At 63.3% G+C, this 15427-nt stretch overlaps 2 protein-coding genes across 8 annotated transcripts in view; one reads left to right on the top strand and one right to left on the bottom strand.

Moving 5' to 3' along the window:
- Nucleotides 1–6532, top strand: part of PKP3 (plakophilin 3) — a 9295-nt gene extending 2763 nt beyond the window's left edge. Inside the window, exons 3-14 of the mRNA XM_035012412.1 lie at nt 1610–1689; nt 1826–2451; nt 2540–2663; nt 3011–3215; nt 3577–3751; nt 4213–4330; nt 4402–4572; nt 4652–4837; nt 5380–5533; nt 5750–5942; nt 6014–6101; nt 6339–6532. Of these exons, the coding sequence (XP_034868303.1) occupies nt 1610–1689; nt 1826–2451; nt 2540–2663; nt 3011–3215; nt 3577–3751; nt 4213–4330; nt 4402–4572; nt 4652–4837; nt 5380–5533; nt 5750–5942; nt 6014–6101; nt 6339–6374 (2156 nt within the window). The 3' untranslated portion in view covers nt 6375–6532. The remainder of the gene's footprint in view (nt 1–1609; nt 1690–1825; nt 2452–2539; nt 2664–3010; nt 3216–3576; nt 3752–4212; nt 4331–4401; nt 4573–4651; nt 4838–5379; nt 5534–5749; nt 5943–6013; nt 6102–6338) is intronic.
- An 858-nt stretch (nt 6533–7390) lies between these two features.
- SIGIRR (single Ig and TIR domain containing) lies at nt 7391–13717 on the bottom strand. Of its 7 annotated transcripts, none has more exons than XM_035013666.1 (10): nt 13396–13717; nt 11577–11736; nt 10454–10652; nt 9888–10021; nt 9638–9778; nt 9110–9253; nt 8766–8868; nt 8551–8701; nt 8114–8303; nt 7391–7792 (listed from the first exon to the last, which is right to left on the bottom strand). In XM_035013666.1, exons 1-10 carry the CDS (start codon nt 13396–13398, stop codon nt 7629–7631), a joined length of 1389 nt encoding a protein of 462 aa, XP_034869557.1. In that variant the 5' UTR covers nt 13399–13717; the 3' UTR covers nt 7391–7628. The 7 variants fall into 7 exon arrangements, with proteins under 7 accessions (XP_034869557.1, XP_034869558.1, XP_034869560.1 ...); XM_035013667.1 differs by having other exon boundaries at nt 11577–11733; XM_035013669.1 differs by having other exon boundaries at nt 13533–13717.
- Between the last annotated feature and the right edge of the window lie 1710 nt (nt 13718–15427).

The following is a 15427-nucleotide window of genomic DNA, read 5'->3' as shown; positions in this document are numbered from 1 at the left end:
CATGTGCCTGTGTGTGCGAATGCGTGTGCCTCTGGGTGTGGATGTGCATGTGCCTGTGTGGGCGTGCAAATGTGCGTGTGCCTCTGTGGGTGTGGATGTGTGTGTGAATGCGTGTGCAGGTGTGGATGTGTGTGTGCCTGTGTGTGCGTGCAAATGTGCGTGTGCCTCTGTGGGTGTGGATGTGCGTGTGCCTGTGTGTGTGAATGCGTGTGCAGGCGTGGATGTGCGTGTGCAGGCATGGATATGCGTGTGCCTGTGTGTGCGGGCATGGATATGCATGTGCCTGTGTGTGAGGGTGTGGATGTGCGTGTGCCTGTGCGTGTGCCTGTGCGTGCGTGCATGTTAAAGGGTCTCACACACACTGAGTTCAGGGCAGTTGTTCTGGAAATGCCATTTCCTCCCTTGCCAGGCTGCAGCAACAGGGATAGAGGTTAGATAGTAAGAGGAACTTCCCAGGATGTCAGGAGTCCAGACCCCAGTTCTCACAGTGATTCACAGGACCTTTAGAGGGCCCTTTCTGGGACAGGTCTCCAGATGCGGGCCACTTGGCAGGGGAAGAGGGTCAGCCAGAGCAGCCTGGGTTCCTGAGTCCTCCCCTGCCTGGGCCTCAGACTTGCTGGTGGCTAAGTAGTTGGGTACCCAGGGGTCATGGGGTGGAGGAGGGAGCAGGGAGGGGTTAATTACCACCCTGGCAAGCCTGCCAATTAGAGGAAGGAGTATAATTTGGGGGTGGGAGTAAGGTCCCCAGGCTGGAGGTGTGTCCCCCCAGGCTGAGCCTCACGAGCGTCAAAGGGTTAATAGCCCCTGCCCAGAAGCCTCATTAACCAGGGCGGGTCTGGGGAGTGTGCTGGGAGGGGAGCCCCCAGACCATCCAGCTCGCAGAGGCTGGGGGAGAGGCTGAGGCCCCCTCCTCCTCCCACAACATGAGTCCTTTCAGCCGGTCACTGCCCAGGCTCTCTGGGGACATATGACACTTCTCCCCCAAGACGTGACCCCAGCAGGGACCCTAGCAGAGGCTGATCCCGCCCCCCGCCCAGTCCAGAGATCATGGAGCCCACCTACCCGACCATTCCCACGCTCTGTCTCTGTCTGACTTTGACCCAACTGCTATCTAAACAGCCATTCATCTGTCCATCCTCCCATCCATCCGCCCATCCTTCCAACGGTCCCACCAGCCCTACCTCCTCCTCCCCCATCTCTCCACCCTCCACCCACCCACCTGTTTGTCCACTCACCAGAGTCAGTCTGGCGCCAGCACCCCCAGTTCCTATGTGGCTGGATGGGGCGGGTGTGGCTCTTCCAGGTGGGACAGGGGACTGTGTGTCCTTGGCATCAATCCTGTGTGACCACAGCACAGGACGGGCTCACAGGAGGTCAGCGTTGCTTCCTGGAGGAGGGGGCCGGGCATGTGCCCTGGGCAGGGATTGGAAAGCTGATGGAGTCCCTGGCACATTTCTCAGGTGACCAGGAGGTCAGGGGGGTGAGTGTGCCCGTCCCCCAGCACAGCTGGAGGGGCAGGGGGCTGTGGGAGAGGTCCGACCAGGGCTGATATTGGAGGAGACCCGTGAGCCATCTGACCCAGTCAGGCTACCACTGTTCCTGTTGGCAGGCACATCTCGCGGTCAGTACCACACCCTGCAGCCTGGCTTCAGTTCCCGCTCCCAGGGCCTCGGTGGGGACAACACCTCTGTGAGTGACACTCTCCCCATGCCTTGGAGAGTCTCGTGGGGGAGGCTGGGGGGAAGCTGGAAGCTCCAGGGTCAGGGAGAGGGACCAGTGAGCCCCCAACACCCCCTCACTGCTCTCCTCCCTGCCCTCCCTACAGACCTTCCGGCACATTGCCAAGCCCACCTACAGCCCTGCCTCCTGGTCTTCTTGCTCAGCTGTGGACCTGAGCTCCAGTCGGAGGCTGAGCTCTGCCCACAACGGGGGCAGCACCTTTGGGGCTGCAGGGTATGGGGGAGCCCAGCCCACTGTACCCATGCCTACCCGGCCCCTGTCCTTCCACGAACGCGCTGGGGTGGGGAGCCGGGTGGACTATGACACCTTGTCCCTGCGCTCGCTGAGGCTGGGGGCTGGAGGCCTGGATGACCGCTACAGCGTGGTGTCCGAGCAGCTGGAGCCCCCGGCCGCCTCCGCCTACAGGGCCTTCGCCTATGAGCGCCAGGCCAGCTCCAGTCGGGCAGGGGGCCTGGACTGGCCGGAGGCTACCGAGGGGCCGCCCAGCCGGACCATCCGTGCACCGGCCATGCGGACCCTCCAGCGATTCCAGGGCAGCCATCGCAGCCGCGTCGGGGCCGGGGCGGTGCCAGGGGGTGTCCTGGAGCCTGTGGCCCGAGCACCGTCTGTGCGCAGCCTCAGCCTGAGCCTGGCCGACGCCAGCCACCTGCCGGATGTGCGTGGACTAGACAGCTACGGCAGCCACCGCACTCTGCAGAGGCTCAGCAGCGGGTGAGCTGGGCCTGGCCTGGGGATGGGACTTCTACCCTGGCCCTGGCCCGTCCCCAGGGTCGACTGACCCCGACCCCTGTCTTTACAGGTTTGACGACATTGACCTGCCCTCGGCAGTCAAGTACCTCATGGCCTCAGACCCCAACCTGCAGGTGCTGGGAGCAGCCTACATCCAGCACAAGTGCTACAGTGACGCTGGAGCCAAGAAGCAGGTGACCAGCCACCCCTGCTGACCACCCGATCGGCCCCCCACTCCTCCCTGATCTCTGGCCCCTGGCCACCTCTCACTGATGCCCCACACTGGCTGGGCAGACCCCGTGTGGCCCAGAGCCTCCCCGGCACAGAAGGGGGAGGAGCAAGTGATCTGCGCCCCTCCTACACCTGCACACCTGTGCACACGTCCGCACCAGCCACACACAGGCACAGCTCTCCGTGCAGCCGAATGCGTCGGGACACGCGGGCGCACCTGCCGGCGTCCCGTCGTCGGTATCCGCCTGCGTACACTTGCATGCACGGTGCGATGCGTGCGCGTTCTCACACCCACGTGCCCCGCGTGCAGGCCCGCAGCCTGCAGGCTGTGCCCAGGCTGGTGAAGCTCTTCAACCACGCCAACCAGGAGGTGCAGCGCCATGCCACGGGCGCGATGCGCAACCTCATCTACGACAACGCAGACAACAAGCTGGCCCTGGTGGAGGAGAGCGGCATCTTCGAGTTGCTGCGGACGCTGCGTGAGCAAGACGACGAGCTGCGCAAGAACGTCACAGGTGGCCGGCCTCACCCCCAGCCCCGCGCCAGCGCCTCTCCTTCCCTCCGCCTTTTTGTCCCTTTCTCTGTTCTCCGTCCACACCACCGCCCTGCGCCCCCACAGCTACTCCGGTGGCACATCTCCGCAGCTAGCCTCCAGACCCCTTGTCCCCAGCTAGCCTCCAGACCCCTTGTCCCCAGCTAGCCTCCAGACCCCTTGTCCCCGGGCGTTGTGCTCTCTGCTGTGTCACACCCCCGGGACCTGCGGCTCACACGCAGGCTCTCTAGGGGGCTCCCGGGGAAGGCTCCAAATGCCACCTGGAGGGGCTGGAGGGACCAGCAGGCTGTCACTGACCGCGGCCGTGGCCCCACCTGCCCCAGGGATCCTATGGAACCTGTCCTCCAGCGACCATCTGAAGGACCGCCTGGCCCGAGACACACTGGAGCAGCTCACGGACCTGGTTCTGAGCCCCCTCTCTGGGGCGGGGGGACCACCCCTCATCCAGCAGAATGCCTCCGAGGCTGAAATCTTCTATAATGCCACGGGGTTCCTCAGGTGCATGGGTAGGGGGCAGTCAGCTGGGAGAGGCCAAGAGGGTGGCCATGGGGAGAGAGCTGAGTGCCTGGAAGGGGGCAGGGGAGGCCCGGAGAAGGGGCCTTTGACCCTGAGGTCTGAGTGGCAAGGTGGAGCTGGCCAGGGAGGTGGGGGCTGGCCAAACGAGGCGCAGGTGCTGATGCAGAAGTGGGACAGGAAGCTGGGTGTGGCTGACATGTCAGATGTCATAGGTCCTGGGGGCACAGGCTCAGGTTTCATTAAATCGGGGACTTCATCTGACACTCATAACCCCCACTCTGGATACTCAGAGGGGTGAATGGGGGATGGGCATGCAAAGAGGCCAGGGCCAGCAGGTGCTAAGGGGTGCGGCCCAGCTCAGGGGAAGGAGAGGGCTGGGGCTTAGGGTCTCAGCCCTTGGGTTTGGTTCCCACTGGGGATCTCTGATCTGCCTCCACCCACAGGAACCTCAGCTCAGCTTCCCAGGCCACTCGCCAGAAGATGCGTGAGTGCCACGGGCTGGTGGATGCCCTGGTCACCTATATCAACCATGCCCTGGACGTGGGCAAGTGCGAGGACAAGGTGAGGGGCGGCCATTGCCTCAGGGCCCTGGGGGTTTCCAGCCCAGTCTGACCACGGTCTGCCCTCTGCAGAGCGTGGAGAATGCTGTGTGCGTGCTGAGGAACCTGTCCTACCGCCTGTATGACGAGATGCCGCCATCAGCCCTACAGCGGCTCGAGGGCAGGGGCCGCAGGGACATGGCCGGGGCGCCATCCAGCGAGGTGGTGGGCTGCTTCACGCCTCAGAGCCGGCGGCTTCGAGAGGTTGGCACGGACCTGGGCAGCTGGGAGCTGGGGGGCCCCCCGGCCTGAGCCCAGCTGACCCTCCCCACCTCCCACCCAGCTGCCCCTCACGGCCGACACACTCACCTTCGCCGAGGTGTCTAAGGACCCCAAGGGTCTCGAGTGGCTGTGGAGCCCCCAGATCGTGGGGCTGTACAATCGGCTGCTGCAGCGCTGTGAGCTCAACCCACACACAACTGAGGCGGCCGCTGGGGCGCTGCAGAACATCACCGCGGGCGACCGCAGGGTGAGGATCCATGCCTGGCCTTGCACGGGGGACACACGGGTGAACAGAGAGGGCACAGGAGGGCTCTAGGAGTTTATTCTGTTGGGGCGCGATGGCAGGACGAGTGCAAATACGTGGATGAGCCAAGACATCAGAGGGAGGGACAGGACATGCAGCTGGAGGAACACCTGAAGGGTAGCAAAGAGCATGAGGCCAGCATCCCAAACCGGACAGGCCCCGGAAGCCCCCGAGATTTAGGTTCTATGCTGGCTTTAAGGAGACGTTTGAGCTGAGGAGGGGCCAACCCAAGTCACACTTGGTGAGGCTCCTGGCTGGGGTGTGAAGGCAAAAGCAGGGAGACCTCTTAGGGGACGGTGCACTGAGCAGGTGAGAGACAGCGAGGGGCCAGTCCTGCCTCAGAATCCCCAAGATTGGCTGGGGAGATAGAGAGGGACAGGGGGAGATAGAGAGGGACAGAGGGACAGAGAGAAGAACCACCCTAGAGTACAGGCCACAGGGGCCAGGGCTTCGCCCGCTCTCACCAGCTCCTCTCCCACCCGCAGTGGGCGGGCGTGCTGAGCCGCCTGGCTCTGGGGCAGGAGCGTATCCTGAACCCGCTGCTGGACCGGGTTCGGACCGCTGACCACCACCAGCTGCGCTCACTGACTGGCCTCATCCGAAACCTGTCTCGGAATGCCAGGAACAAGGATGAGATGTGTGAGTCAGGCCGTCCTGAAGCCTGGGTTCTGCCCTCACCCTGCCTAGCTGGGCTCGCACCTGGATCTTCTTTTCTGCTGTCCATTTGGGCTGGCCCCTGGCAAGCTAGCGCTGGGTGAACAGACAGGAGGTGGGGGGGACCGGAAGTGCTAAGGTGGCTGGGAGTGGAGGTGGAGGCTGGCTTCCCGCCCCCCTGACCTCCTGGCTTCCCGGCAGCCACCAAGGTGGTGAGTCACCTGATTGAGAAGCTTCCCGGCAGCGTGGGTGAGAAGTCTCCCCCAGCCGATGTGCTGGTCAACATCATCGCCGTGCTCAACAACCTGGTGGTGACCAGTCCCATTGCCGCCCGAGACTTGCTCTACTTTGACGGGCTCCGAAAGCTGGTCTTCATCAAGAAGAAGCGGGACAGGTGAGCCCCTCCCCCACGCACCCTTCCCCATGGCCCAGCCTGTGTCTCTGCTGACCCCAGCTCCCCGCCAGTCCCGACAGTGAGAAGTCCTCCCGAGCAGCCTCCAGCCTCTTGGCCAATCTGTGGCGGTACAGCAAGCTTCACCGAGACTTCCGGGCGGTATGTTCTGGCGATCTGGGGCAGGCAGGGGTGCAGGACATCGGGGTGGTAGGGTGGGGTGGCAGGGGTGGGGGACAGTGGGGAGGGGGGTGGACCGAGGAGCTCCTGTGGAGCAGGAGACTCAGGGAATAGGAAACATGAGAGAGGGGTCCAGGCCCAGACCAGGAAGGGTGGGGCCTGGGGAGAGCAGGGCCCGGAAGGCAGGCCCCCTAACTCTGGGCCCCCTCTCCACTGCAGAAGGGCTATCGAAAGGAGGACTTCCTAGGCCCATAGGTGAGGCCTTCCTGGAGGAGGAGGATGCAGCGTGGCCCAACCTCCAAGGGACAGGCTCAGCTCTGCGCTGCTCACTGGCCAGCCCGGCGGAGGCTGATGGCCTGGGGCCTCTCGATGGAGCCCCGTGTGCAACTCTGAAGGGCCTTGGGCACCAGGGAGGGGATGGGGGCTGGTTGCAGGGACTTGGCTTCTATAGGGCAGGGGGTAGGGCAGGGCTTGAGGCTGCTCTGGTGTGTGGGGTGGTGACCAGGTCTGGGAATATTCCCAATGCTGGGAATAAAGGTGGCCGTGAACACAGCCCTGCAACTTTCTTCGGCTGGCCCAACCCGGGGTCCAATCCAGGGACTCAGCAGTGTCCCTGAGCACAACCATGCCTGCCCCTGAGGATACTCACACCCTGAGCACACCCAGAGGCTTCTCCAGGTCAGGAGACCAGGACAAGGAAGACAGTACCTCTCACGGAGAGCTGGTGAGAGTGGAGGGAACAGGGCAGACAGCAGAGTCAGCCCTGAGGCCGGCTGAGGCCCAGACACAGTAGAGCTGAGGGCCTTGTGCACAGAAGAGTGACCACTCCTGGGAGAGCCGGGAGCTCTCCTGGCTTCGGTTCTGCCCTGCTGGACCGTCCTCATGTGGCAAACACACCCAACACCTCTCTCTGCCCTGCCTCGCTGGGCCTGGGGTGTCCTGACCAGGGACTCATATTGTCCGACTGAGTCCTGGGATCCCATGTCACCAAACCAGGCCCACTCATATGTTTACAGCAAAAGACTTCTTCCTTAAAGCTCAGTACCTGAAGTGTAAGAGGACTGCCCCCTCCCCCAGGACCTGGCTGGATCAGAACAGGGCTGGGGACAGTCACGCCCCCAAGCAGATAGACCCAAAGAGGCTACTACAAGAGATGTTTCTGAGCTGGCTCAGGATGGAGGATGGTCAGGACAGCAGGAACAGCCAGATTTGTGACCGAGTGAACGTGGGGATAAGAAAGGGGAGGGGCTGAGGGCCACGGACAGCCTGAGACAGAAGTGAGGGGTGCCCCACCCAGGGGCTGCATACCCCCTTCCTGCCCCAGGAGAGGAGAGGCTGAGGCCCAGGCAGGATCTAAAAGGACTTTATTTCCTGGCAGTAGGAGGCACACTGGAGCAACTCCCCTTCCCTGAGGGTCTCAGGGCTGGTAGTCCTGCTAAGAGGAGAAAGACCGCACCCCACCCTGCACCCAGCTGTCCTTGGAGATCTTGCTGTTCTGGCGGGTGGGGGCTACACGTCATCCTCCGACACCAGGCAGTAGAAGTCCGTGCGGGCGCTGTAGTTGCGGGAGCCGAGGTCGGAGACATCTACCTCGCTGCCCCGGCCCTCTCCAAGCGAGATCCCACTTGCATGCAGTGGAGCTAACGGCTCCCCAAAGACTGGCCCTCGGACACCTGGGAAGAGGGTACCACCAGGCCTAAGGCTAGGCTGCCCACGGCCTGACTTCTGCCGGGACCCATGCATGGGGGTCACTCCTTGCTCACCCTCCTGCATGGTGGCATTTGAGGTCCTGGAGGTTCCCAGGCAGGCCTTGGGCCCAAGTGCCCCCAGGAAAGAAGCAGTGAGGGTGTGCTGGGGGGTCAAGCCCACCTATGGCCTGCAGGGAGGAGTCCCCTCCACCTGGACCCCTTTCTGGGCTCCTTGGCCCTGTGGACCCCCCACCTCCAGCCCAGGCCAAGCCTCTCAGGGTCAGGGGTGGGGCCAGCTGAGCATACCCAGGTCCCCCTCGGGGTCGGGGTCCAGCTGCAGGTTCAGAGTCCGACCCTCTGGGACGTGGCCTTGTACAATAAGCATGGGGTCTTTGTCATCCTGCAGCCGGGTCTGGGGGTCTCCCTCCATTGCTCTGTACCGCACCTTCCGTGGCAGCGCCAGCTGCAGCTCTTTCCAAAAATCTGAAGAAGGCGCCTGGGGGCCAGGATGGGGCGTTAGCCTATTCCCCTTGGCCGCAAAGAGCACACCTGGAAGGGTGTGTTCACCTGGCTCCAGGGATCTCAAAGGAAGCCCCTCTTCTGGGCAGCAGGCCACACAGCCTTCACCCACGGGCCCATTCACAAACCCCCATCCCATACAGATGCCCGTGGAAGAGCCCCTCTCTGGAGCCCGGTACCACCCAGCCCTATTTCGGGGCTCCTCCCCACACCCCTCTGCGCACCACGGAGCCGGGCCTCCAGAGCAGCAGGGTCACCAGGTGGCGGTGCTGGCGCAGCAGGTGGAGCGCGGGGTGCACGGGGTCGCGCCTCTGACCCTCGAAGGTGATGAAGATGGGTCTGCGCGTGAGCTCCAGCAGCCGGCACAGGCCCTCCCTGCGGGGGCGGGACCGTCAGGGGGACGCGGCTGGGGGCCCACCCAACCCAGCGCCGGACCCACCGGAAGCTGTGGCTGCACCAGGCCCGGCCCAGGAAGGCGTCCGACAGCACCACGATGAGGCGCCGGCAGCGGCTCAGGTTCACCAGCAGGTCCGCGGAGGGCTCTGCGGGAACCGGGCGTCGGCGGGGCCGAGGAGGGGCGGGGCCTGGGCGGGGCGGGGGCGGGCCCAGAACGGGGCGGGTCCATGGGAGGGAGGGGCCCGGTCTCGGGGCGGGGGCGGGGCCTGGAGAAGCCCAGGGGAGGGCGGGGCCCGGGCCCAGAACGGGGCGGGACCCGGAGCTAGATGGGGCGGGGCCATGGGAGGGCGGGGCCCGGTCTCGGGACAGGGGCGGGGCCCGCGGTACCCGCGCGCGGCAGGAGGTCGCGGTCATCCAGGAAGAGCTTGTAGCCCCGACGCCGCTCTAGGTGCGGTTTCAGGATGAAGTTCACGAACTTCCGGTCCTCGGGGCTGTCGCTATAGGAGACGTAGGCGTCGTAGAGCTTCCCGTCTGCGGATGGCGGCGGGTCAGCGCTCCGCTTTCTAGGCCCGGGCCCACCACTCCCCGGCCGCCGCGGCTCACTACCCGCCCCCCCCAGTCCGGGTCCTCTAACCTCTCCCCACGCGCATGCGGGGACCAGTCCCGCCCACCACATCTCCACCCCGCAGATCCCGCACACACGCCCGCAACCCCGCCCCCAGGCCGCGCCCAGACCCTCTCCAGCGCGGGCTCTTTCCGGGACTGTGTGCTCGCTAGAGCCTTCCGAGGGCTGACGCCTCCCCGCTGCTGACCTCCACCACCACCCCCCTTGCCCAGCAACCCGCCCACCCAGAGCTGAGCTTGGGGAGGCCCCATAGCTAAGTCATCCCCCTCGGCCACCCCGGCCCCACGCACCGTTCATCTCCACCTCCCCGCAGGCGTCTTGGTACCAGCGAAGCACATTGAGGCGACACTTCACATAGAGCAGGGCCGCCAGGAGCAGGGCCAGCAGCACCAGCAGTGAGGCCAGTACCGCGGCCACGTGGCCTGCTGGGCCTGGGGACAGAGCTACAGCCTGAACCACTGCCACCCCCACCCAGCGTTCTCCGAGCCTCAAGGCTCCCCAGGCTTCCCTTCCACCCTCCACCCAGCGTATCCCACTCACCAGCTCTCCAAAGAGTGAAGGAGGAGGAGCTGACATTCCGGATGGAGCAGGTAAAGGCCCCATAGTCCTCAGCACGGGTCAGGTTGACCCCCAGAACACTGGACACAAGCACCTCTGATAAGTTGTCCTTGACCCTGGGGAGATCAGGCCCAACTCTCTCACCTGGGGCCTGAGAGCATCAGTGGATGCCCCTAGGCCCCACCTGTCGGACTGAACCACAGAGGCTGCAGATGTGGGCTTCCTGAGTGATCCTTGCCCGACTAGCTAAGAGAAGCAGCCAGAACCTGGTGGGGGTGTGGCTCTGTTTGGGGATAGTCACCCTGATCCTGGGTCTGGGTTTTGGGGGGCAATGCCTAATTCAGGCCATAGGATTGTGCTGGCACCCATGGCGCTGGGCAGTCTACAAGGCGCCTGTCCGCAGGGGCCACCTGTCCCTGCAGTCACTAACCCTTAGTCTGTGTCAAGAGTGGCACTCTGCCCATGTCCAGGTGGTTATAGACCAGGGTATAGGTGGCCATGGGTAGAACCAGGGTAGTCACCTCACCTTGGACACTTCCATCTCTTACCAGGAGTCTTCATGGAGGTCATAGTGGCTCCCATCGCCCAGCGGCAGCCTGTCTTTCAGCCACTGGACTGAGGGCAGGGGACAGTGGGGCCCAGAGACCACCCAGGCTGTGCAGTTCAGAGCCACTACACTGCCCAGGGTGGGCCCCAGGGCCTGGTCTCCAGTGGGGGAGAGGAAGTCAGGGGCCCTGTCGCAGAGGCCTACAGAGAGAGGACCCAGGCGTTAGCCATGCTTGGGATGCTGGGGTCCCACCAACCACAGATGGTCTGTGGGCCAGGAAAAAAACAAGATGGTTAGTGGCAGGTGTTGCTTGGTGGCCACACCATGTCCATGCACAAGTCCCACCAGGGACAGGGCTTGGCACTTGGCATGTCTTCCCCCAGTAGCAGCTGGGTCTTGGGTGTTCTGCCTGACCTCGATGTGCTCTGGAAGGCCGTGGCTAGAGTCATAGCTGAGCTGACCCACCCCAGACCAGTGGGGGCCCATCTGGCTGCTCATCCACCCAGGACATGAGCCCAGCTCCCACATTTTCTGTGCACACCTGTTGCCCACTGCTGCAATGCCCACCCCAGGTGAGCAGCTGGCACTGCAGCCCTCGCCCCACCACCTCTGCTGGGGAAGCTGCAGCAAGTGTGAACACTGGTGCTGAGCTTGCCAGCACCTTCCACCTGGGATGGGAGCATGGGATTCCAGGACCCTCTACTCCTGGTCATGGGCAAGCTTTCCCAGCTCCCTGAGACCTAAATTTTCTGATTTTCAAATCAGGGTGAAGAGTCCTAGTGGGACATGAGAGGAGACCACCATCATCTTGATGGGGTGGTCTCTCAGCAGCCCACATCTACTCATCCTGCCCCTGGGGGCCCCCCACCAGCTCCCACTCCCAGTGTCCCTGAGCTTTGTTGACCCCCCACAACCATGTTCTGGAGGCTTTGGGCAGGAGAGGGCTCTGGGCTTGTCCTAATCATGGGGTCAGGACCTTGGGCTATGTGGGAGGGGCAAGCATAAGCCTTTGTACCCCTGGCTGGAGGCCAAGCTGAGAGCCCAGGCAACATCACAGGTGGAGCCAGCCTGAGGGACAGGAGGTGGGAGTGGGGCCCATGCTTGTCCCTCTCTGACCCGTCTACCTGCCATGGTCTGGCCGGGGCCTCCTCGAGGCAGGCTGGGCAGTGGTGCCACCCCCCGGCTCCACGGGGCTCCTTGGCTGAGCAGACTGGTCCCCCAGGGGGTGGGCACTCTCTGTCTTTGTGGCCGGTCAGTCAGGGCACCAGGACGGGTCAAAGGCTGCTGCCATCCCAAAGGAGAAAGTTCAACAAGAACTGGATGAGTTAACATGTAACTTTGCACCAGCTGCCCCATGGATTCTGGGGACGCCAGCATAGCAGCATGTGGAGCACGTCACGTGTGGCTGAGTGGGCACAGCCCAGGCAGCTGGGAGGGGCCCTCAGAGTGGACTTCACCTGTCCCAGGGTCACCGTGATGGAGGGAGGGACCATGGATGCACACCCCTAGCACCCCTCATGAGGCTGGGAGGTGGCTGTGTTCCCACTACCCCCGGGACAGGGGTGCCACATACAAGGAGGGCTGCACGGCAGCCCCGAGCTCACCCAGGCCGTGGAGAGAGAGGGGCGTGTGAAACTTGCCCACCACCACACGGTAAGTGTGGGCTGCTGGACTCTGAGCCGCACTCCCCCTGCAGGGTTCTGTTCTGGACATGTCCCATGTGCCCGTGTGTGTATGGACACGGCAGGCAGCGCCCAAGGCTGAGCCAGGCCGCAGTCATGGAGGCCTGGCTGGCCTGAGTCTGCTCCAGCAGGCCTCATGGGTCCCACCTCCTTCTGGGTCCCACACCTGCATCCCCCCCCACCCATTTGTCATTTCCAAAACCAAAGACTCTTGTCCACATTGTCTAGTTCTCCAAGGGAAACCCCCACCCCACCCGTAGGTGGCTCTTCTCTCCTGTGTGGGGGCTGGGATCACTCCCAACCCGGACTGGCAGTGGCCACTCATGCCTCCTGACACAGAAAGCTCTACAGTGAGCTGGGCTGAAAGGAGGGGCCAAAACCCCCGGCGTCGGGGCCTTCACTGAGAGCCTCCTTGACAGCCAGAGCCTTGGGTCCACCTCCTCCCTGGCGCCAGTTTCACTCAAGTGATCCAGCAGGTACTCCACTCCTGCCTCAGGCCATCCTCCCCACCCTGCGGGCCCCTGAGGCTTTGCAGGCACAAGTCTCTTGGCCTCCCCACCATTCCTTCTGCATGGTGATGCCACCGTGGATCTGGCCCGGCCTCAGCACAGCCAGAAGCCCTGGGTTTGGCTGGGATGGGATTTCCTCGGGAATTGGTGGAGCATCAGGCAGGGAAGGGGTGAGGAGGTTCCTTCCAGAAGCGCTCCCGTGGAGGGCAGTCTTGCAGGTCCTTGAAGCAGGAGAACCAGTCCACTGGGAGGCTATGGAAGACTGGGCAGCTCGCATCCCCTACCCCAGTGTGCCCAGAGGACATGTCTCCAGCTCGGTGGATCCCAAGGAAAGTCCTGCAGCGGCCCTCCCACGTCTTCAAGCTCAGAAGAGCTTTTACCCCTGGGAAGGCAGCCTTGAGCCTTCCTGGAAGCTAAGGCCAAACCACACATCCAGGGACAGGTGCCCTCCCCCTGCACACCGTCCCCTGCGTCGTCTGTTTTGCACACCCCATGCACATACAGCCCTCTCCCCACGCGCCCTGAACTACCGTCTCGGCGTGTGGGCCTCCATGCACACTCCCCACACCGCCAGCACTCTGGCCGCACCCCCACACAGCACGTACTTGTCTGCCGCAGCTCCCACAGGGTGCACAGCCATGAGCATCTGCGCAAGCCCCACACCACACACACAGCACCTCACACCTGCCCTTGCTGCCCGTGGCGTGCGGACAGCCTCCTGTCACCCCCTGCTCTTATGGACACACACATACCATGCCCACACATGCTGCAGGCCTCCCCTCAGCCAGGCCTGACTCGGAGAACCAGCCTCAGGTTGGAATGGTGTCCAAGGATGAGGACACAGGCTCACGCGGAGCGGCAGGGCCGTTATGGGAGTACACGAAGTCACCTGGTTCCGGCTCTTTCCTCCTGGTGGGGAGTGTCGGTCATTGAGGTCATTGACGTGTGCTTGGGAGCAAACTCTCTGCTCAGCTGGGCCCCCAACCCGGTCTGCGGCCAGGACACATCACCAAGCACAGTGAGGACCTGTCTTTTGTTTGTGTGTGTTTTAATCAGAACTTTCCCTGTAGCTTCCTGGCTTTGCAGTCACATCCTCTCCTAGACCTAAACCCCACCCAGGCAGCCACCCCCATCCCAGGCAGGCGGGCAGTTGGTAGTTCTCACCCCGCCTGCCCCGCCTGCATTGCTTCTTCCTGTAACTCTGAGTCAAGCGGCTCCTTCCTCTGGGGCCCACCCCAGCCCACCCAGGCATCAGACTTCCCGAGGCCAAGCCTGGAGGGTGGAGGGGAGCTTGCAGAGGGGCTGGAGCCCAGGGTGATGTGAGGGGGGGGCTCCTAAGGAGACTCCCAGTCGAGGCCATGTTGCGCACACACGAGGAGAGCCAGCTTCCTGGACACTGCCTACGAAGCTACACTAAGGATGGTGGGGGCCTACAGGTTGCTCCCCCTGGCCCAAGTAAGCAGCCCCAGTGTGTATCTGACCTGTGGCCTGCTGGGGTAAGGAGGGTCCTGTGGAAATTCCTGCCAATAATAGGGCCTTGAGCAGAGCTTTTGGGCCCCCTCCCTATCTGATTCCCCCATGTAGTCCCCAAACAGTGAGCAGTTAAAAGGGGGCTGTGTTATCACATGGACCTTAGTTTCAGGCTGGGATGGGAGGACAGTCCCCACCCCCCACCCCATCCCCCAGCCTTTCCAGATAAGGGAGCAAAGAAAAGGCCTCAACAGAGGCTCCTGGGCTCTGACCCCAGGTGGGGGGTGGCCAGGATCTCCTTTTGTCACCACTGACCCCCCCCCCAGACTGACTTGGGGCTCAAGGCCCAGCAATAGGTGGCTGGCATCACTACCCAGAGAATTGGGCAAGGGTCCCCTTCAGGCCCTGTCCCTGTTCTCACCCACCCAGGGTCAGAGGCCCGCCAGTGGGCCACCTTCAATATGGGCTTTTCTATGTCCTTAATCTGACCCTGTCCCAGCACTGCTCTTCAACCTCCGCCCCCCATGGCCCTCAAGACCCTTGGATGATGGTGCATCTTGGGCTCAGGGTCCCCACAGAACTGTAGGAAGATCTGACTGCACCCTTTCTCCACTGAGCCTCAGCTTCCTGGATGCACATTAGCACAGTACCAGCCCCTCCTTGAAGGTGCTTCAGTGGGCCTGGTGCCCAGGTTACCTCCTACAGTAGTCAGTGACCTGCATAGGAGCACCCAGGTGGGAAGCAAAGAGCCCCAACCACTTTTGCTGCCTCTCAAAGCTCCTGCCAGACTGCTTCTATGTGCCCCTCTGTGTCACCATCTCACAGCCATGACAGGACACCTCCCCTTCTGCTGCTAAAGTACACCCTCACCCCCAGGCCCACTCTCCAAGGTCAGCGCAAAGAAGCCCACATGGCCTTAGGCGCTGTCCAGAAGGGCCCTTCCGAATCCAAGGCCCCCTCCCTCTCCCCCCACCACCCACCACACTCTGCCCCACACTCGGTGGTTCCTAGAAAGATCCAGCCCCCGAGCTTATGTTCTGGCTTGAGCTTGACTCCCTCGGCTCAAGCGGTGGGAGGCGATCCCCCCCATTCCCCACCCCTCCGCCGTCTGGTTTGCAGCTGAGCACCCCATAGTCTCCAGCATCCCCTGCTCATCTGGGACGCGCTGCGCCCCCGACGTGTCTCCCGAAGGAAGAACTGCACGAAAGGCTGTGGCCCCGCAGGCGAGGGGCTCCGTCCTGCTCCCCAGGGGCCGCAACGCCCGGTTCTCCTCCACTACACACCCCACCTCCGGCGGTCTGCCGTTCCGAGGGG

This window comes from Mirounga leonina, unplaced genomic scaffold (assembly GCF_011800145.1).
Source record: "Mirounga leonina isolate KUSES-001 unplaced genomic scaffold, KU_Mleo_1.0 Mir_166, whole genome shotgun sequence".
Taxonomy (NCBI): Eukaryota; Metazoa; Chordata; class Mammalia; order Carnivora; family Phocidae; genus Mirounga; species Mirounga leonina.
Note: the sequence above shows the minus strand (reverse complement) of the source record. Positions and strands in the feature narration are given on the sequence as shown.

What these genes read in the sequence shown, in the direction of transcription:
- SIGIRR (XM_035013665.1), bottom strand. Translation starts at nt 11,829, where the DNA reads ATGCTGGCGTCCCCAGAATCCATGGGGCAGCTGGTGCAAAGTTACATG. An exon ending in CCCCGGCCAGACCATGGCAG is followed by an intron (nt 10,653 to 11,576) that starts GTAGACGGGTCA and finishes CTCTCTCTGTAG; the next exon opens with GCCTCTGCGACAGGGCCCCT. An exon ending in GACCTCCATGAAGACTCCTG is followed by an intron (nt 10,022 to 10,453) that starts GTAAGAGATGGA and finishes TGATCTCCCCAG; the next exon opens with GGTCAAGGACAACTTATCAG.